Source organism: Helicoverpa armigera, chromosome 15, assembly GCF_030705265.1.
Source record: "Helicoverpa armigera isolate CAAS_96S chromosome 15, ASM3070526v1, whole genome shotgun sequence".
NCBI lineage: Eukaryota > Metazoa > Arthropoda > Insecta > Lepidoptera > Noctuidae > Helicoverpa > Helicoverpa armigera.
Genome location: NC_087134.1, coordinates 2864291 through 2884995, shown reverse-complemented (window position 1 = coordinate 2884995; position 20705 = coordinate 2864291). Strand labels below are relative to the sequence as shown.

The window sequence follows — 20705 nt, the reverse complement described above, 5'->3', positions numbered from 1 at the left end:
ATGTGACACTAAACAGACCCTGCAATTTTATTTATTTGTGTACTGTATCTACATATAAATAAACTAGTTATTCCAATGAAGACTAGACATTATGTATATTCCAAAAGTGTGAAGACTCAATATGGCTTAATTATATATTCCATATAGAACACTTTTATTAATGAAAATTATAAAAATATAGTCTTTTTAATAAGAAATGCATGAAGCTAATACTTAGGGAGGTAGGAATGGGCAAAGCTGCTTTCGGCATAGCAATTTTTAAAATAATTTCCTCTATGAGTTTCAAGGTACAAGATCTTCATAAAATAACAGGGTTCCAACTGTGTTATTGTTTTAAGGAAAGTCCAGCATCTGAAAATAAAAACATTGAAAAGATTGTACAGACAGGTCCTTTGTTCTATTCTTCTTCATAGCAAACTATCAATGCTGATGTTGACTACTCAGCCGCACGAGTGAAAGCAAGGTCCAGAAAAATCAAATATGCTTTAAATAAAAGTTAATGTTTGCATTTATGAGCAGAGCACCCACAACTTTTTGTAATTAAAAAGGGGCTTCTTTCTGCGTTTAAAATTTAGGAACAAAAATAGTTCCAATAACCGAACCTTACCTTAACTTTAGTGGGTCATAAACTTACCAACTGCGGCAGGCACTTCTCAATATGTTCGATATCGACGCGGTCGCAGCTCTCGCGCAGCGCGTGGCTGGAGGCGCGCAGACAGGTCTCCGTCACCAGGCATTTGGCCACCTCCACGACCAGCGACAGTGCGTCATTGCCCAGCTTTGTCTTATTGTCTTGGAATGATCCGTTCAGAAGCTCTTTGATTACTTCCTACAAATTAATGTAGGAAGCTTTATTATTTCCGCATATTTTTAATTATTAATGTAATGTCGTTAAGTTCATAGCTACATTAGATGGATGACAATTTATAGCATTCAAGATTAAATTTACTGAGATCTCTTAATTGCGTTACAAAAATCTAATTTCAATTCCATCGTAATTTAATTTAAAGAGAAAAAGCTGAATATATAAAATGCGTAATAAATTTACCTGTTTAAGAGTGTTCTTCACATTGGAAGTGACGGATGCTGGGTCAATATTGTCTTCATCATTTTCGTTGCTATTACGAGCCATTGTTTTGGTAGTTTCACTTGTAATTTTTTGAATATTGATAAATAAATAAACCCCAACTTCACTCAATGTGAAATAATTGACCCAGCCTTGTAATGTTCTAGTTGTCGTCAGTTTACAACTTTAGCATAACGTAAGGTTGAACAAATTCCATTGTTGATTAGGTTTCAGTGAGTGTGAGTCAGAAAGAAAGCAAAAATCATGCACCACATTCGGAGCAGAAGCTTGGAACGCAACCTAATATTTGACATAATAAAATCTGTTCAGAAAATTCTTCCTTTCTTTAAAGATTTTCGTTCGAAAATTGTTTCAGCGATGATACTCAAAGACGAAAACATGAAAATTTTTACATACCCACATATTTGCTAGAGTCGGGAACAATCAACTCCAAAAGTCGCACCAAATAAAAAGTCCAAAAATACACCTCCAAATTTTGCACAACGTGGAGTCGATATATTGCTTGACAACACAAACACCAGAATTCCCTACACTTTCTAAAAGCTCAAATGTAGCTCGACGCAGCAGTCTGCCATTACACCGGTTTCGAGCCCCCTGTCCGCTTTTCTTCACGCTAACGATACAGGGTCGCGAGTCGCGAGTACTTTCTCCTTTGAAACCTAGGGCGAGGATTCGGCCAGGACGCGAACCACTTCGTTAGAAATCCTGCGATACCCGCGGACGACTGACGGCCATCACCCTTTGCGTTCGTCGAAGAATGGCGATGATGCAGGCCGTCAAGTCATGCTAATCATATATTTGCGCTTGAACGATCCACAGTACACAGAAGATAGCAACCAAGGATGGTTACAACTAGGGCTTTCAATACCGGTATTACGGGATCCCGTAATACCGTGATCACGGATATATTTTGGTCTTTTTTCAATACCGGTATTGACGAGCCAATACCGTGATTACGGTATTACATCTTTTTATAATTTTAATTATAGGGGTTTGTTGTAATAAGTAGCAGGAAGTTATATTAAATAAGATAAATAACTACGTAAGTACTCGTAAGATGTATGTACTGGTAATATTATTCTCACACTTCACACTTGTGTGTTAAGCGCCAACTTTTATCTCCAGCATAACTCCACCTTTCTTACAACTGATTTCTTAATCGGTCGAGCGAGCCAAACGATGTTATTGTTTTGTTAGTCAGTAGTAGAGACATCTCATCACTAGGATGTATCGCCAATCTACTTGGCAACGCTGCAGGGACACCAGAACAGAGCAGACTTCAACCGAGTCAAAGGCCTTCTCATAGTCCACAAATGCTAGACACAGTCGAAGTTGAAGAACAGGACGACAACAGCCCTACTCTCTCTGTAATTCTCCCTTCAAACAGGACATCGTTGAAAAGCTTCTGGAGCTCCCCCAGTAAGGTGTTTCCTCCTGCTTTTAATAGCTCTGTTGTAATGCCATCCTCGCCAGGGGCTTTTCCATTTTTGAGCTGTCTCAGAGCGATCTCGATTTCACCACTGCTGACTTCTGGCAGGTCTTCGGTGTGGCTCTAGAATCCTCATTTCCGGGATCAGGTCGAGATGCATGCCATGCGTATAACTGGCCATAGAAGTTTTGCACTTCCGAAAGGACTGCCGGCACCGAAGAAATGACTTCTCCACTTGTTGTGGTCAGCTTCGTCAAATGGCTTCTTCCAAGAGATTGTACGAACACCTTTGACCCCCAATTCAGCTCAATTGCTCTTTCAATGTCAAGAGTATTAGAGCACCGGAGGTCGCGTCGTAGGTACGTGCTTGTTGATCTCTTGGTTTAGAGCCCGCTTAACTGACGAAGTGACAGGCGGGTTTTTACGTAGTTTCTTCATAAGCCCTAATGTCTCTTCCGAAATGATTTCTTGCCCTTACGCTGCCTATTACAGAATCTCGAACCTTCCTCCCTGAGGATCCGAACCACATATTCGTGGTTCTGGTTAACGTCTGTTGTGGTTTCCACGGCGGCAAATCGGTTCTCCAAATTTGACTGGAACGTTTCAGATCCTGAAATGGTTTGGAGCAGTGTTGGTCGGAGCTTGGCCTTCATCAGACGGAAACGTTCGGCCTTGAAGTTGATATTCAGAGAGCTTCAGACAAGTCGGTAATCGCTACCGGTATTAAACCTATTGATCACGGAGACGTTTCTATGTGCTTCTTGTTCGTCATGATGAAGTCAATCTCATTTTAGTCATAGTGTCGGGGCTATGATTGGATGCTTTTTGAAACTAAAAGATTGTATTTTAAAAGTTTTAATCGATCTAAAATTAAACTCCGATTTCGAATTAGACGAATTCGATTTGACAATATTAAAAATATTTACAACAGCCTTTCTGTAGTCAAAGTAACTGTATTAGAAATTTGTAAACGGGATGCCAATTTACTAAAAGCGGCCAATTTACTAAAGGATATTGCGCTAAAATGTATGTTGACGAAGTTAGATGGTCAAGCTAATGACGTAAGCCAAAATCTTGCAAAAGCACTTCGAAAACGCATAAAGGAGCGACGACTTTTAATATCTGGAGTATTGCAATATTTGCATGACCGACAATACCGTAATCACGTGATCACGGTATTGAAATTTTTAATACCGGTATTGATACCGGAATAGAAAAAATCCGGTATTTGAAAGCCCTAGTTACAACTACCTTCACATTTTGAAATGTGAAGCTGGATAAGCAACTGCTTAAAACTGGGTGATTATCAGTTTTACATGTAGCTGCTGCCGTCTGATAGTGTTGCTAGGTCACTAACACAAAATAAATGAAAGTACAAATATGAGACAAAGTTTTATTAGATTATTTAGGTAGGTACATATGTACTAATATAAATATATCACTTTTTCCGGATCCAAACTGGATCTAACAATCATGAAAATATTGAGACTACATAATTTGTTTCTAATAATTTTTATTTGTAGTTAAGAAAGGGAGCAATATTTGACAGTTACAAAAATATTACATAATTTTTCAATCAAGAGTCAAGAAATTAAAATACTAAGGTGTTACTAACGTTCTTATCTCGGCAAGAAGTATTACTTTACATCTAACATCAAAGGATTCATAAAGGAAATAAGTCGAAACATTAAAACATGAGTACAAATATAAATCGATCTCAAAATACACTGAGACAATAAATAATTAAGTTCCCTTGAAGTTACAACAATCAATTCAATGATACCCGATGTAGTTTGTTGGTTTTCATTTTCACTCAAATTCAACCATTTGATTCTTCCCAAAAATGCTATATTCTAGGACATTTACATAAATTGTCTAAAATTATAAATAATACCACAAAGGTACAATCCCACATATGTACATCGCCTGATGAACTCATTACCCTCCTGCTTGGCGCAATCGGTTAAAAAATCAACATATTTGCAGTAAATACATGACACGAGTTTCAATATCCTCCTTAGACTTATCGGTTAAGCTATCAGCTATCATGCCTACAATATTTTTATCATAAATAGTTTCTAGAATAGTCTTGTCTTGTCGTTCTTCTGGACTTAAATGTTCTTTTAACACTTCTAGAATTAGTTTATCTTCGTCTCTTTTCCATTCGGGAGTTTCTATTTTGACTATTTCGTCTTCGAACATGATTCGTAGTGAGGAGTTGGAACTCTCGCTGAAGTCGTGGACTTCGCTCTTGCTAACTGTGATCACCATTGATATATTGTTATTTTCTGATGTCGGCGTTGTGTACTCTATTGATATGTTTTCCTGGAAATAAATGTTTATTAAAGCTATTTTGATCAGCAGTTTGTTTTACAGTCTACTTTCCAAAGTCTTATTATATCGTCCAAGAGGCTAACAATATTTATATATCGGGTGTGTCGTAACTAATAATCACATTAAATCCTATTACATAATACTTTTCGATATTCCATGGCGAATTCTAAAAAATATAACCCAATCCATTTAGTGGTTTGGCCACAGGAGTCATTTTTCGTTTTCATAATTTACAACGTCATGCGTAAAGCAGATAAAGTTAGGAGTATCGAATGTTTTGATCAGTTGACAGCTGTCAGTTTTCAGGGGAGAATTTCCGTTGTTTGTAATGACTGACTCTTATATGGTGTTCTAATTTTCGCACATTTTATTCTATTAATTTGTTTGAAAAATTCATTTTTTTACTTTTGCGTATATTATGAATCTGAAATCGAATCTATTAATAGTGCAATTTTTGTTAGATGGAGGACACAAATACTTACAGTTTTAATAGGAGCGTCTTCCTCTATATTAGGCTCCGGTTCGGGAACCAGAGCTTGAGGGGTATCTTCGATCATTTCTTCATCCTCACTGGAAAGACAACAAAAAACACGTATATTCAATCATCAACCGCCTCTAATCATTAATAGATTTTAGTTAGTGAGACAACACTAATGCCCATTTTAATATGCCTTTGCAAAAACTCTTGTTTTAGTTGTGAAGTCAGCTAACTAACTTTACAATAAAAAAAATGTTGTTACCTCATAGACTGATCCGCCTCATAGTCCGTGACAGTGTCAGTCAATTGCATGACATCTTTGCATAACGCCACGTCCGAAGGCATCTCAGTCGGCTGCGGCGGGTCTTGCGCAGGAGCTGGTGTTCGCTCCGATCTAAGTAGAATAAAATGATTTGGCGTTATAGAAGAAAGGTTATAATTATTACAATCGTGCTGCTTGACAGACGTGCAAACTGGGCAGTGGGTGGTCAGATAGTAAGCAAATCCTTTGTCTATAAGCAGCCCTGCTGCTTTGCGACTGTAACCATCTACGGACGCTGCTAGTATAGTTATCGGCACGGATATTGAGCTCTCGGCGGAAGAGTAGGGATCGCTTTGCGCACTGTACACTTAAGGCATAGACAATAAACCAATAAATCACTTCTGTGCAAGTGAAGGTCAGGGCTCAATATCCTTGCCGGTGATTAAACATATTTCATATGATTGAATGAAGCAAAAATCGTTAGGTTTGGGAATCGTTATTTTATCTGTGTTAAAAGTGTGACACTTAGTTTCTTCTTGAACTACACTTTTTTTAAGGATCTTCCTGCAGATCTTAGTATCCAAGCAGAACGGATTGCCTACGGGCATCGGATTGTACCGGTAACTGTTAATGAGGTCAGACTGTCACTCCATGTAAAACTCAATGCACTGGTACTCAGCTGCATCCAGCCGCCCTTAAGTTAAGTTGGGAAAAGGCTAGGCAGATGATAATATTACCGTGTCTCAACCCGATGCGGGAAGAGTGAGTGCACATGTCGCGCGAGGTCGGGGAACTCTCTCATCGCGGACAGTATGTCCGTGCAGATCTCACACGCTGTCGCCAAGTTTTTACTGTAAACCTTGTGTAATGCTTCTAGGATCGGAAGCCTTTTCTCTTTTGGTACTTGCTCCTGAAAAAATAGTTATATTCCATTTTTTTGTAATCTATTTGTTTTATTTGGGATTTTCAGATTATGATTATAGTAAACATTTCAATGAATTCTAGGCTTTGAAAACTAAATGCTGACTATACAAACCGATCACAAGTAAAATATAAAGATAATTTACATTTTTGCATTGAGATCCTTAGGAGGAAAAATTAAATAGCACGTAAATAAAAAAATACAGAGCACAGAAAAAGCTTAAAATAATCTAAAATACGTACCTCAACTTTCAAAACCAAATCCGCCATGCAGTTTCTAATAAAATAATCTCTGAACACTTCCAACTTATCCGCTTGTTCCGGATTCAGCAGACATAAGAACTCCTTGTACAAATCTATGCATCTATGACCGAGTTCCTTCTCGAGCTGTGTTGCCAGCGTTAAAGGATCGTGCTCGTAAGGATTGAAGTTAGAAAGGAGGATGAATATTTTGTTTTTGATCGTGTTGCATGTTCTCGTGGATGTCCGCGCGAGGAGTTTTAGGTGGAACTTCGTTACAAATGCTGGAAAGAAAATGGAGTTGGGTATTTGATTTTTATAGATTGTGAGGTAATAACAGGATTTTAATGGCCTCTTTGAAGAAAAGTTATATTTCTGTGAATTAATTTAGTTAATATTTCTGAAAAAACTCCAACTTTATTTCATTTGACTTTTTCTTGAATGTGCCAAAGACTAAATCATTTTAATGACGATGTGTTAGATCTTAGTATGTATTTAAAATTTTGGGGGGTTTTAATATTTGGCCCATTGGTACACAATTATTGAAGAAAAATAATAAAAACACTTACCAATATCTTCTAATTCACTAATGCTAGTATCACTTTGACTTATACTATTCAGTCTCACATTTTTTTTATTATTCTTCAAAATCTTTATCTTACTCTTCAGCGCCTCTAACGACGTCATATAACTATTCTTATAATTACTAACTAACAATTTTAACCTATTCGATACCTTCGGGTACCTTTTGCGGGCACAAAAACACATAACCTCTTTCTTTTCACTGAAGTAATCACTTATTAACTTTTGTCCTTTCATACAAATTTTTCTTAATAACACACAGCAGGTACAATGAGGTTCATATATTTTGTCTATAGTTTTCGTTGTCTCTGGTTTGTCTTTGGTTTGTGGGATTTCTGTGGAGGTTGTAATAGGGGCTGTGTTTGAGTCTACGGTCATAGTGAATGGTACTAGATATGCTCCTGTGCTAGTTTCGACCAATTTGTAAGCGTTGTTATTTGCTTGTGTGGTAGCGAGTTGTATGTCGAGTTTGTCGTTGTTAGGTTGTGTTCGTCGCTTGATGATGTCGATGGGTAGCGGCGGCTTGGTGGGCGCGGTGACGGCCTGACCGAACTCTAAGTCGACTCCCTCTGCTGGAACGCCTGTTTTCTGTGTTCGTTTCATTAGGTAACTCTGGAAAGAGAGGAATTTTAATTAGTTACTTTTGAATACTAAAACTTCCACGTTATCTTGTAGGGGTACCTATATCATTAACCCATGTAGACATTTGTAAAATTGACGATGGAAACATATTCAATGGCAATTGTGGAGACCAAAAAATTACTCGTATTTGCCAGACATTGTTTTAACGTATTTTTTTAATTATGTATGTAACTGTATGTTACAAACCAATCAAATAAATTCTACCTTACACATTCCCTAACACCTTTAATCAAAATCATTACCACCCGCTTCTATTTTGCCATATCGTTAAGTAAACTATAAACCACTAACCCGGAACCGCTTGCTGGTCTTGGCGAGGTAGCGCAGCCAGATCCTGGGCACCTCGTGCTCCGGCTGCTCGTACAGCGTCATGCGAGGGTTGAACGGTAGCAGCTTGTGCTTCACCGGCGGCACTGAGCGGGTTTCGAAGTATTTCTGAAATGTAAAGATTATTATATTAGATAGAAGATGGTGATCACTGAAACACGGGGTATTTAATATCTGAGTCAAGGATTAGGGCTTCACAATATGAAAAATTATTTAGTTATTGATTCCAAACAGTAAAAACGAATTCAAAAAGCACAAAGTATAGAATTAGTCTCTAAATTGCCGTGGAAAAAGGTGTGTCAAAATTCATGTTGTGTTTGATTTGCCACCAATGTAATAAAGAGGCATACATAACATACGCGTAACGTCATACCATCATCTAAAAGTTCTCATCAATATGATTAAACAAGTATAAACACGAGGTAGCTGCCACAAACTGTTCAGGAGTTCCCTCGACTCTCGTCGTCTCAGTCATCGGATCAACTTCTTATCTTATTTAGTCAGTAACCGTGACTGTTGTTCGACAGTTCCATGCTAGAGTATGCTAGAATATGTACAGAGTGAACACTTACATTGATGGGGTTATCCTTGTCTCCATGCTTCCTGACCTTCTGCACGTGGCTGTGCAGCACCGAGGGCGGCATCCAGGGGAACATGTGCTTGGTGACGAGCTGCATGGTCAGCGTCAGACCCCAGTGAGAGTGACCGTTGTTCAGCAGTCCTAGTACATTGTACAGAACACTTACATTGATGGGGTTATCCTTGTCTCCATGCTTCCTGACCTTCTGCACGTGGCTGTGCAGCACGGAGGGCGGCATCCAGGGGAACATGTGCTTGGTGACGAGCTGCATGGTCAGCGTCAGACCCCAGTGAGAGTGACCGTTGTTCAGCAGTCCTAGTACATTGTACAGAACACTTACATTGATGGGGTTATCCTTGTCTCCATGCTTCCTGACCTTCTGCACGTGGCTGTGCAGCACGGAGGGCGGCATCCAGGGGAACATGTGCTTGGTGACGAGCTGCATGGTCAGCGTCAGACCCCAGTGAGAGTGACCGTTGTTCAGCAGTCCTAGTACATTGTACAGAACACTTACATTGATGGGGTTATCCTTGTCTCCATGCTTCCTGACCTTCTGCACGTGGCTGTGCAGCACGGAGGGCGGCATCCAGGGGAACATGTGCTTGGTGACGAGCTGCATGGTCAGCGTCAGACCCCAGTGAGAGTGACCGTTGTTCAGCAGTCCTAGTACATTGTACAGAACACTTACATTGATGGGGTTATCCTTGTCTCCATGCTTCCTGACCTTCTGCACGTGGCTGTGCAGCACGGAGGGCGGCATCCAGGGGAACATGTGCTTGGTGACGAGCTGCATGGTCAGCGTCAGACCCCAGTGAGAGTGACCGTTGTTCAGCAGTCCTAGTACATTGTACAGAACACTTACATTGATGGGGTTATCCTTGTCTCCATGCTTCCTGACCTTCTGCACGTGGCTGTGCAGCACGGAGGGCGGCATCCAGGGGAACATGTGCTTGGTGACGAGCTGCATGGTCAGCGTCAGACCCCAGTGAGAGTGACCGTTGTTCAGCAGTCCTAGTACATTGTACAGAACACTTACATTGATGGGGTTATCCTTGTCTCCATGCTTCCTGACCTTCTGCACGTGGCTGTGCAGCACGGAGGGCGGCATCCAGGGGAACATGTGCTTGGTGACGAGCTGCATGGTCAGCGTCAGACCCCAGTGAGAGTGACCGTTGTTCAGCAGTCCTAGTACATTGTACAGAACACTTACATTGATGGGGTTATCCTTGTCTCCATGCTTCCTGACCTTCTGCACGTGGCTGTGCAGCACGGAGGGCGGCATCCAGGGGAACATGTGCTTGGTGACGAGCTGCATGGTCAGCGTCAGACCCCAGTGAGAGTGACCGTTGTTCAGCAGTCCTAGTACATTGTACAGAACACTTACATTGATGGGGTTATCCTTGTCTCCATGCTTCCTGACCTTCTGCACGTGGCTGTGCAGCACGGAGGGCGGCATCCAGGGGAACATGTGCTTGGTGACGAGCTGCATGGTCAGCGTCAGGCCCCAGTGAGCGGAGCCGTTGTTCGGCTTGAAGATGTCCGCGTTGTCGTTCACGTAGCGCCAGAACTCGTCCATGCCTAGGGCTATTAGTCTGTGGAGTTTTATTTTTGGTTTTAGTGTGGGTATAAATTAAGTAGGTATATTGTTATTATATTTGATAAAATGTCATGGCCTATGCACGAGAGAGGACGGAATCAATTGGCTACAGTACAGCCTAGCTGGCTAGCTTGACAGCAACAATCCGCAGGTCCGCGCAGAGAGCGGGAGTGAATACGAGCGCGTGGGACGGACTGTAACTGTATTACTAAAGAAAGACCTGGCCAGACTGTAGTGTTAGTTGTGAACGGTGTGATTGACAATCTCTCGTCTAAGGACCACCACATTCATATCCCTGATAAACGCGTTTTAACGTCCAAAAATCTCCAAAGAACTATGTACAAGGTGTTAATCGAAAATATAGATCAAATTAAATGAAAACGGGGCAATTTGCTCTTTTCAACTTCATGATCCTAAAAGATGAGAGAATATCTCCTGTTTATCTATACATATAATATAAGCTTATATAAGTATAGCTGTGTAACATTAAATAAAACTAAATAAACACTCACTGATCCTCAGAGTACAGATAGCAGAACCGCCTGGGATGGTCTCCGCGGAAGGGCATGGCGGGCAGCAGGTAGGGGTACAGGAACACGGAGCTGTTCGCCACCACCTTCAGGAACGTCTCGTGGAACTCGCCCACGTATAAGTTCTTTTGGACGTAGCGCCGATTGCTGTGGATTTATTTATTTATTATTTATATGAATAAAGATGTGTTTATTTAGGCATTTACATTTACTTATTTGTCTTTATACTTACCATCTGTCAGTCTCTTTTTGAATGAACCTGAAAATAAATAAAAACAAAATCAGACTATTTTTTTTTATTTAGGATAAAAAGAGCAATAACATAGGATGGTCAATATAATCAAACTAAAAAAACAACATACAACTAGCAACCTTGTAATAAGTGGATAACTTATTACTGAACTTATACATTTTGTTTTAAAGTGCAACAAAGACTAAATAACTTCTGATTTCAAGATCTTAATCTTGACATTACTGTTACAGCCTTTTTATCGTCCCACTGCTGGGCACAGGCCTCCTCTCACACGGAGATTAGCTTCATATAAATTAAATTTTTCATCTAATTGAATAAAGGATAGATCAAAACAAGCGATAGATCGGTTAATGAAATCCAAAATAAATGTCATAAAGAAACCTAAGCCGGTTAATATTAGACTCACTGTATCATAGCTTGGTTCTCAGGAGTGTCTGCACTGACGGTGTCCTGCCACGTGGTGATCAGCTCCATGGCTGGCTGTAGGTTACACACGTTGGCTACCGACTGAGGGTTATCTGCCACTATCTTACATACTGAATATTAGACTCACTGTATCATAGCTTGGTTCTCAGGAGTGTCTGCACTGACGGTGTCCTGCCACGTGGTGATCAGCTCCATGGCTGGCTGTAGGTTACACACGTTGGCTACCGACTGAGGGTTATCTGCCACTATCTTACATACTGAATATTAGACTCACTGTATCATAGCTTGGTTCTCAGGAGTGTCTGCACTGACGGTGTCCTGCCACGTGGTGATCAGCTCCATGGCTGGCTGTAGGTTACACACGTTGGCTACCGACTGAGGGTTATCTGCCACTATCTTACAGAATGTTTCCTGGAATACAAGATAGTTCATTAAACATGTCCTTATTATAATTAAAGAAAATTGGCAAAAAAATTAGAATCTTTTAAGTGCATCAACCACGGAGAACAAAATGACGAGTGGAAATTTCATTACGGAAATCTCCTAAGAAAGTAGCGTCGCCAAAATGCGGGTGTTTGGGGGAACGAGAAACGTTGCTGTAGCTTGTGCTCGTTTCTTCTTATAATTCGGTTCAAATGTTATCAAAAAGATGAATTGGTTTCTTGTTGATTTAATAACAGCAAATAATTATTTGCTTAATAAATAAAGTATTTTAATAAATATATAGTTAATTTTTTCAATTTATTTTTTATTATTTCGAAATAGTTTACGCGGAAGAAAAATAACCATCAGAGATATCACGATATATGTAAAATACTAAACTCAAACTCACAATATACTCCTTATACTTGTGCGCGAAGCTCCAGTGTACAGGATGCACGCACAGCTGCAGGAAACACCCCGTCGCTAGCTGTACGTGCTGCCTTAGCTGCTGCTGTAGCAATAGCACTTGTTCTGGCAACACCTGCGGGGAGAACAATATTGCCAGTGTCAAAAAATACTCAATTGTTTATTAGTATTCCAATTGAATTGTTATACAGTTTATAGTCTAGACTAGAATCAATATGGACCCTATAGGCCATATCTTAAAGAGTAATATTGACTTTGAAAAGGTCACAAATATGTTTAGTAACAACGAAAATATGACGTATTCAACTTTCGTATCTCATATCTCTATGTAAACGATGATCCTTTTGTTAATCAGAAGGCACATTACAAATAGAACTTGTAGATTTTCCAATTTACGTCTGATCTACAGTCGCTACTGACATAAAGGGATTTAGGGTTGTAATCTGTTGTTCTGCTTACAAGAGATAGTAATTTGACTTTACTTACATCGGATTAACGTCAAAATTCAATTCCTAGTAACCAAACCAGAGATAGATCAAATATTGGGAACGTCGATAAAGTAACAATGGTAACTCACACAAGCAGCATCCTGTACTTCAATAAGCACGTACTCTGTACTGTTCTGCGTCGGCTTGACGTGCTTCTGTACGAGTGGCGGGGCGCCGTCCAGCGCGGCGGGCGTCGGGCCCTCCTGCTCTTCTACGAACACTTTCACTACTGAAGACTTCCTGGGAATGTAATAGACACCAATGGTTAAAAAATAATTATAAATAAACACTAATGAGTGATTAAAGGTGAAGGAAAACATCTTGAGAAAATCTGGATAAAAAAGGCTTGAATGAGAAAGTGTGGAGATTGACTCTTTATCCGTCAGAAAAGACATAAAGGCATTAAGTCCGCCAATGAACCAATTTTATACATGAAGTATAAATAAATGATTCAGTATTTGTTGTTCTAACGGCAACTACAATACACAGTCAGTAAAAGTTTCAGTCTTACTATCACGGTTTACGAGATAAAGCCTGATGACAGAAGGAAAGACGGACAACGAACTTAGAATCCCGTTTTACCTTTCACACCCTAAAATTTATTTCTGAGCGACTAGAAAACTACACAGGACAGGCTAGAAACAAAAGATAATAATAAGGCTAAAAACTATGTAATGTAATGTTGCATAAAGTTAAATAAATAAGTAAATAATCTCACTAACTTCGGTGCTATTTTCTGCGGTTTATCCACAGTCTTCCCTTCCCTTGTGACTGGTGACTCATTCTCCTGCGGTTCACTCTTCCCGACAGACACTCGAGAGTAATTCGTCTTCTCAAAGGTAATTCTGTCTGATAGCTTCTGTGTAGTTCTGGGGCCGTTTTCTTCGTCTGAAAGAACCTCTTGTTTGCCTTCCCAATGAGTTGATACCTGGGAAATAATATTTGGTCAAAAGTTTAATATACTTTGCTAGCATATGTTATGTCTTGTTTTATCGGTTTTAAAGATAGTTACCTATTGTTTTTTAACGTTAACATAGACATTTATGTATTCATGTATTTATAATAAAAAAGACAGAACTTGCGTTGTCTATCTTAGACCATTGCTTCCCAATTATTTATGTATAAAATACTTAACATCAACGTTATAAGAAGAAAAAATTTATTACACACATACTCGTTTACAGACTATGTATCACCATAACGCTTATTCTGTATTATAAAACACCTATATGTATTTTCACTATACACCCAACATTTGGAGTCAATCATATCCATGGTAAGTTCTACATACCTCTTGTCTCCTGTTATCAGTGAGCACAGTGTTATACATACCTCTTGTCTACTGTTATCAGTGAGCACACTGTTAGCGAGGCTATCAGCCTCAGCCTCGTCAGCAGCAGCCTCGGGCATGATGTTGAACAACTCCGTCACCAGGTCATTCAGTTCCTTCTTAGATATCTTTATTATACATACCTCTTGTCGACTATTAACAGTGAGCACACTGTTATACATACCTCCTGTCTACTGTTATCAGTGAGCACACTGTTGGCGAGGCTATCAGCCTCAGCCTCGTCAGCCGCAGCCTCGGGCATGATGTTGAACAGCTCAGTCACCAGATCATTCAGCTCCTTCTTAGATATCTTTATTATACATACCTCTTGTCGACTGTTATCAGTGAGCACACTGTTAGCGAGGCTATCAGCCTCAGCCTCGTCAGCCGCAGCCTCGGGCATGATGTTGAACAACTCAGTCACCAGGTCATTCAGTTCCTTCTTAGATATCTTTATTATACATACCTCTTGTCGACTATTAACAGTGAGCACACTGTTATACATACCTCCTGTCTACTGTTATCAGTGAGCACACTGTTGGCGAGGCTATCAGCCTCAGCCTCGTCAGCCGCAGCCTCGGGCATGATGTTGAACAGTTCAGTTACCAGATCATTCAGTTCCTTCTTAGATATCTTTATTATACATACCTCCTGTCTACTGTTATCAGTGAGCACACTATTATACATACCTCTTGTCTACTGTTATCAGTGAGCACACTGTTATACATACCTCTTGCCGACTGTTATCAGTGAGCACACTGTTATACATACCTCTTGCCGACTGTTATCAGTGAGCACACTGTTATACATACCTCTTGCCGACTGTTATCAGTGAGCACAGTGTTATACATACCTCTTGTCTACTGTTATCAGTGAGCACACTGTTGGCGAGGCTATCAGCCTCAGCCTCGTCAGCCGCAGCCTCGGGCATGATGTTGAACAGTTCAGTTACCAGATCATTCAGTTCCTTCTTAGATATCTTTATTATGCTGTTGCCTAGAGCTTCCTCGTCTTCATCGTCTGTAAGTAGAATGAATAATCTTAAAGGACATATTATAGTCCACAAGTATTTGCTTGGACACAGGTGCCCTCATTGCTCCTTCACTCTCATACCGCGATGGGACGGCAATCCGACGCGACCGGAGAGATATCATAAGCAGGACTAACATTTACGTTATCTCCGATGTACGGGTGTACCAATCACCAGGGCTGTTGTTTCTAAGCGATTTCGGCCCCCACCGGGTTTCGAACCCGAGACCTCACGCACAGCAATCGCGCTTACGACCAACGAAGCAGTCGACAAAACCCCATTTGTAAAGTATGTGTAAAAAAAAGCAACTCACGCGCATCAGGATCAGCCGCCACATTATACTCTGGATCTGCTTCATCATCATCCTCATTCTTAGAAGTAGAAGCTGGATTCAGGCACTCGTTCAGGAACTCGTTCCATAGATCATCAACATCCGGCATGGGTATATCATCGGGAGGTACGAAGGTACTCTCTATATGCTCTATGGAGGTCGATGATAGACTTAGTTTGGAACGAGTGCGAAGGGCTATTGTGGCCTCCTCTTCAAGGTCCAGTTTTCTGCGCGCGGGAGTTGCTATGTCCTGTAGTATGAGGGATTGTATTATGAACTCCATTTTTGGGAGAATTTATCTCAGAATTGTAGATAAAAAAAAAACAGTTAGGGCTAAGGGAAATAACATAGGTATAGTACAGAAGGGAATCTAGAATGTACATAAATATCAAAAGGGAATAAAATGTGTTATGCAACCATGTTCGACGACGCGATCAAAACTTTTAGAAAATTTATGCTAGTTACTTTTATATAGAACCTTCAAATATTTTATATTAACTTACCTGTGGCACTTTGAAAGGTCCATCTTTAACAACTTTAGGACTGACAGAGTGCTGGCTGTGAGGAGTAGCCGGAGTCCTGGGCTGCGAGTCCAGGTCACTGCATGACTCTAAACCTTGATCATCATCACTCTGGATAGAAGCAAGAGATATTTAATTTGACATTGTTTTATTTTATAATATTCTGGTTAATTTTAGAGGTATTTAAAAATTTATTTATATGACAAGTGACAAGAACATTCAAATGAATTGCCTTTTGCCACCATCTATATCAGTCATTTAGGTTCCAAATTTTGTGTCAACAAGATACCTAATTTCAAAAACACAAGGCATAAAATTTACAGTATTCTAAAGATGTTGGGATGGTTGGCGTTCCTTAGGAAGGTCTACGTTCAGCAGTGGACGCAAATTAGCTGATGAAAGTTGTCATGGTTTAAAAACATATATTTAGGTTGTAGGTACAGATCTAAGTAATAGTTCAAAATGAAAACTCACAGGTACATCATCATGAGTCGGTTCATACTCGTCATCATCTTCGTCTTCCGGTAACTCTTGAGCTATGAGAGCCTTCACTTCAGGCCGAGTCTTCACCGGGATATGATTGATGGGAGTCAGCTCCAATTTCTCTAAATTCCAAGCAGTGGTCTTTGGAGATACTTTCATTAACTCCCTGAAAAATATTTTTAAGTGGTTTATAAGATTGAAGTCCAGTTTTTAAGCCCTGCTATGTGGTGATATAGAATTGAAAAAAGAAGTTTGGTGGCATATTGCAGAACAAAAGGTTTTATATGCAATGACTAAGATACCATTTCCACATCTATATGTGGTGTAAACTCTTTATAAAAGTATGAGATAAATGTGGCTGTATAGACCTACTTACTTAACTTTTGCTCTTGTTAGTTTAGGCCTAAGACCATCCTCATCAGGCCCCGAGTCCTCTTCCTCCCGCATCTTCACAAGTGCCAATACACGGTCATTTGTCACCACTTTCTGAAACAATTCCTCAAGGCTTAAAGAAAATTTTTCTATGGTACAAGATATGGTTTGAAGGACTGTATGTAACATATTAAGATGTAGAGAAAACTGTTGTCTCACAGATAAACTGATAGCTTTTCTTTGAACTTGAGACTGATCAGCAATATCTAGCTTGACATGATAGCCATAATAAAAACAATTCAAGTTCACTAATACATAGAAAGTTATTTACTCTGAAGATGTCTTTAGAAGAGACAATGGAGTTTTCAATGAATCCATAAGATAATTGGAAAAAATTAAAGCTTAACCTAGAGCCAAATGTGATGGTATACCTTTATAATTTTTCTAACACTAGTTTCATCTAGATTATTCTTAATTGCAGAAGCATGGAGGTTCCTATCAACCTCTGCAGAGTTATCTGGAAGAACATCCTCAGGTTCACTGCTCCCACTGTTACGACTGAAATATTAAAAAGTAATATCCTTAAAAGTAGGCTTACAGGCTAAGTGCAATCAAATTAAATCTTTGGAATGCTGTTTACCGCAATATTTATACTTTTATTCGAATGTACGTACGATTCGTAGGTAGAATCAGTACGTAGAAAGTCCTCGGCGCAAAATAAGGAACGGGAACGTATTATTCCATTAAAAAGGTCAATATTTACTTTAAGAATACTATTTTCACGAGACTCATGTTCGGTAAATTGGTTTCTTAGTTTGAACAACTTTTATAAGTAAATAATGTTATGTATCACACATCGCTGGTCTCAATTTTAATACATTATGAAAAAAATACCGTTTTCGTTTCTTCCCGCGATTCTTTCCTTTACCCTTTGCAGAAATATTTTCCATGCTGGAATCATTACTTCCAACTGTTGCAGATTTACCAGATTTTTCTTTATTGTTCATATTATCTCGTTATATATAAATTTTTGGTATTTCTATTTAACTTATCATGGAAATTTCGAATAAATTCAAGCAAGCAGGACAAGCTAATGAAAATTTAACAACAGCTCCATAACAATAATGACTGACATTGACATTGTCAATTTAGAAGTCAACATGAAAACCATAGACAGAGTAACCCACAGACTACATAATACACAGAACCCAATGGTTCTATTGGTTTCTATCTTACTATGCTTCTAAGCAGAACTATTCCGACGTTTGTGGTCTCCCTATCACGCGCCGCACTTCGCTCTGCACCGTAGGTTCCAGGACATGAAATACACTGGCTTATTATAAATTTAAATATGAACTAATGTTCAAAGTACTAATTGTAAAGTTTTCACAATTAGGTATTTTTTAGTCTTTTCAGTACTCAAAAAATCTTTTCCCTACACACATTCACTTTATTTCTAATTTCCCTGAGTGGCTCATGGCTTTTAATTTGATAATCAAATTAGAACTTTTACAGAAATATTTAAGAATATTTTGATTTGAGAACAACAGCAGCATTATATAATCGAAGAGTCATGTATCAAACGATAATGCTCCTGCTTTTGTGAAACCAAGCTACAAGTAATTCTAACTTTGTGAGTGGCCTTGATATTTGATAGTAACCAATAGGTACCTATCTATTAAATTGTATTGCTCCTTATCACGTCTTCAAAATTAAGATGTAGGTAATCTGTGTCTTAGTTGCGAAATTATTAATCAATACTTCGAGTAAGGTACCTATGGGTATTTTGTTTTATCTGAGATCAAAAAAGGATAGGTTTCATAACAAATGATGATCAAAATATTATTTTGAACCTGGATGCCATGGAATGGAGGAACAAACGCCACCCAGTTAGGTTTTGAAGGTCATTAACGCGATTGTTGATGAAAACAGTGTTGTTAGGGCGTGTGTGTAAATAAACCGCAGTAGCTTAGATGCCCGATAACATTAAAACACTATTTGCCGCATCATTACACGTCTGATTAGATACGATCATCATAACCGATATCAATATCGTAAGAGTATATTACATCAATTACTTAATGACATATCAATAGATAGTTAAGGCTTTAATGGGCTTTAGTCTCTGATGTAATTGTAATAATGACGCTAAGCCACTGCGTAGTTATGCAATAATTTATTTGTTATCACTTATCAGGAAAGTTCTGTCGAGCACTTGCTTTGTTGTTGGCACACATTGCCATGTGTGCATGCCTATATATATTTGTCATGACGCCAATTTATGGAGCTGGCGCCGAATAATTAAGCCCAGTTACTGTTTACGTCCAGCGTAATTCGCGCGAGTTTTTGACGCAGAGTTTTAATATTTGTTTTTGCAATCGCGATCATCACTTACTAGCGCTGTAATTATTGTTAAGGAATACTTATTTGGGTACGTCTTTTAAATTTGTAATTATAATTAAGATAACACAGGTATCTTTATAAACAAACAAGAAGTGTAATTTCTTATATTTTTATTCCAGTTACTCAAGAAGCGGTCGACTTCTATAAAGATGCCTGACCAGCCAAATGTAGCGGTGGTAGGAGCAGGAGTGGTAGGCATAACAGTGGCGAAATTACTGCAAGACCAACTCAAAGACGTGAAGATAACCATACTCGCCGATAAATTCACAGACGATACCACAAGCCACATTGCCGCAGGCATCTATAGACCCGGGACTAGTTTCAAAGGACCTACAAAAGAAATCACAAAGAAGTGGCTGAAGGACTCATGGGAGTTCTTTCAAGATATTCTTAAAACACCAGATGCTGAACGAATTGGTGTAATGCCTATAGGCACATACATATTCTCAAGCGAAAATTATCACGTAACTAGAAATCATCTAATTGAAGACATTGTGCCGCTATATCGAGCGGTTACCGACGAGGAATTAAAGCTCGCCCCTAAAGGCACCAAATTCGGGTCCTACTTTTCAACACTGAAACTAGAATGCGGAAATTATTTGCCGTGGACGGAGAAAATAATCGTTGAAAGAGGCGGGCAACTGTTGAACAAGAAGGTAAAAAGTTTTAAGTCATTGTCTAATTACGATCTTGTGTTTAATTGTTCAGGGTTGGGTGCAAGATATTTATGTAATGATCATGATCTAGTGCCCATAAGAGGTCAAGTGATCAAAGTTAAGGCGCCATGGGTAAAGCATGCCATGTACGGTGATTATGATACGTATATAATTCCGGGGCTTAACGGGGTGGTTACGTTGGGTGGTGTGAGAGGGTATGACAGTTACAATTTGAATTACTGCAAATACGACGCGGCGGCCATAATGGAGCGCTGTTGTGAATTTCTACCGAGCTTGAAAAACGCTGAGGTTCTTGCTCATAAGGTGGGATTGAGGCCCCACAGACTGCCCGTTCGAGTTGAACCCGAGCTTATTGAGGGTGTGAAGGTCGTGCACTGCTACGGCCACGGCGGTTATGGAGTCATGACTGCCCCTGGGACAGCAATGAATGCTGTCGATTTAGGTATCGATTTCTTACGTAGTAATGTAAGAAACAAATTGTAATCAGATAATATACCACCTGCGCGTTGTAAGGCGCATGCCAGGAGATGAGT

The 20705-nt window shown here is 39.5% G+C and overlaps 3 protein-coding genes across 4 annotated transcripts; 1 reads left to right on the top strand and 2 right to left on the bottom strand.

Moving 5' to 3' along the window:
* Nucleotides 1-130: 130 nt before the first annotated feature.
* LOC110371248 (centromere protein X) lies at nt 131-1237 on the bottom strand. The gene is made up of 3 exons (XM_021327405.3): nt 1049-1237; nt 635-829; nt 131-351 (listed from the first exon to the last, which is right to left on the bottom strand). Exons 1-3 carry the CDS (start codon nt 1130-1132, stop codon nt 334-336), a joined length of 297 nt encoding a protein of 98 aa, XP_021183080.1. The 5' UTR covers nt 1133-1237; the 3' UTR covers nt 131-333.
* A 2675-nt stretch (nt 1238-3912) lies between these two features.
* On the bottom strand, nt 3913-18232 carry LOC110371286 (uncharacterized). The gene is made up of 23 exons (XM_064038250.1): nt 17987-18232; nt 17524-17650; nt 17097-17206; nt 16712-16886; nt 16220-16348; nt 15699-15966; nt 15209-15375; nt 13748-13953; nt 13115-13265; nt 12521-12652; nt 11963-12099; nt 11854-11885; nt 11669-11798; nt 11242-11268; nt 10992-11156; nt 10267-10474; nt 8267-8410; nt 7321-7945; nt 6755-7035; nt 6328-6500; nt 5591-5722; nt 5333-5420; nt 3913-4841 (listed from the first exon to the last, which is right to left on the bottom strand). The coding sequence occupies exons 1-23, from the start codon at nt 18097-18099 to the stop codon at nt 4488-4490; spliced, it is 4074 nt and encodes a 1357-aa protein (XP_063894320.1). The 5' UTR covers nt 18100-18232; the 3' UTR covers nt 3913-4487.
* A 356-nt stretch (nt 18233-18588) lies between these two features.
* Nucleotides 18589-20705, top strand: LOC110371216 (D-aspartate oxidase). 2 transcript variants are annotated; one of them, XM_049845049.2, is made up of 2 exons: nt 18589-18725; nt 19615-20705. In XM_049845049.2, exon 2 carries the CDS (start codon nt 19645-19647, stop codon nt 20653-20655), a length of 1011 nt encoding a protein of 336 aa, XP_049701006.2. In that variant the 5' UTR covers nt 18589-18725; nt 19615-19644; the 3' UTR covers nt 20656-20705. The 2 variants fall into 2 exon arrangements, with proteins under 2 accessions (XP_049701006.2, XP_049701005.2); XM_049845048.2 differs by lacking the exon at nt 18589-18725 and adding an exon at nt 19025-19523.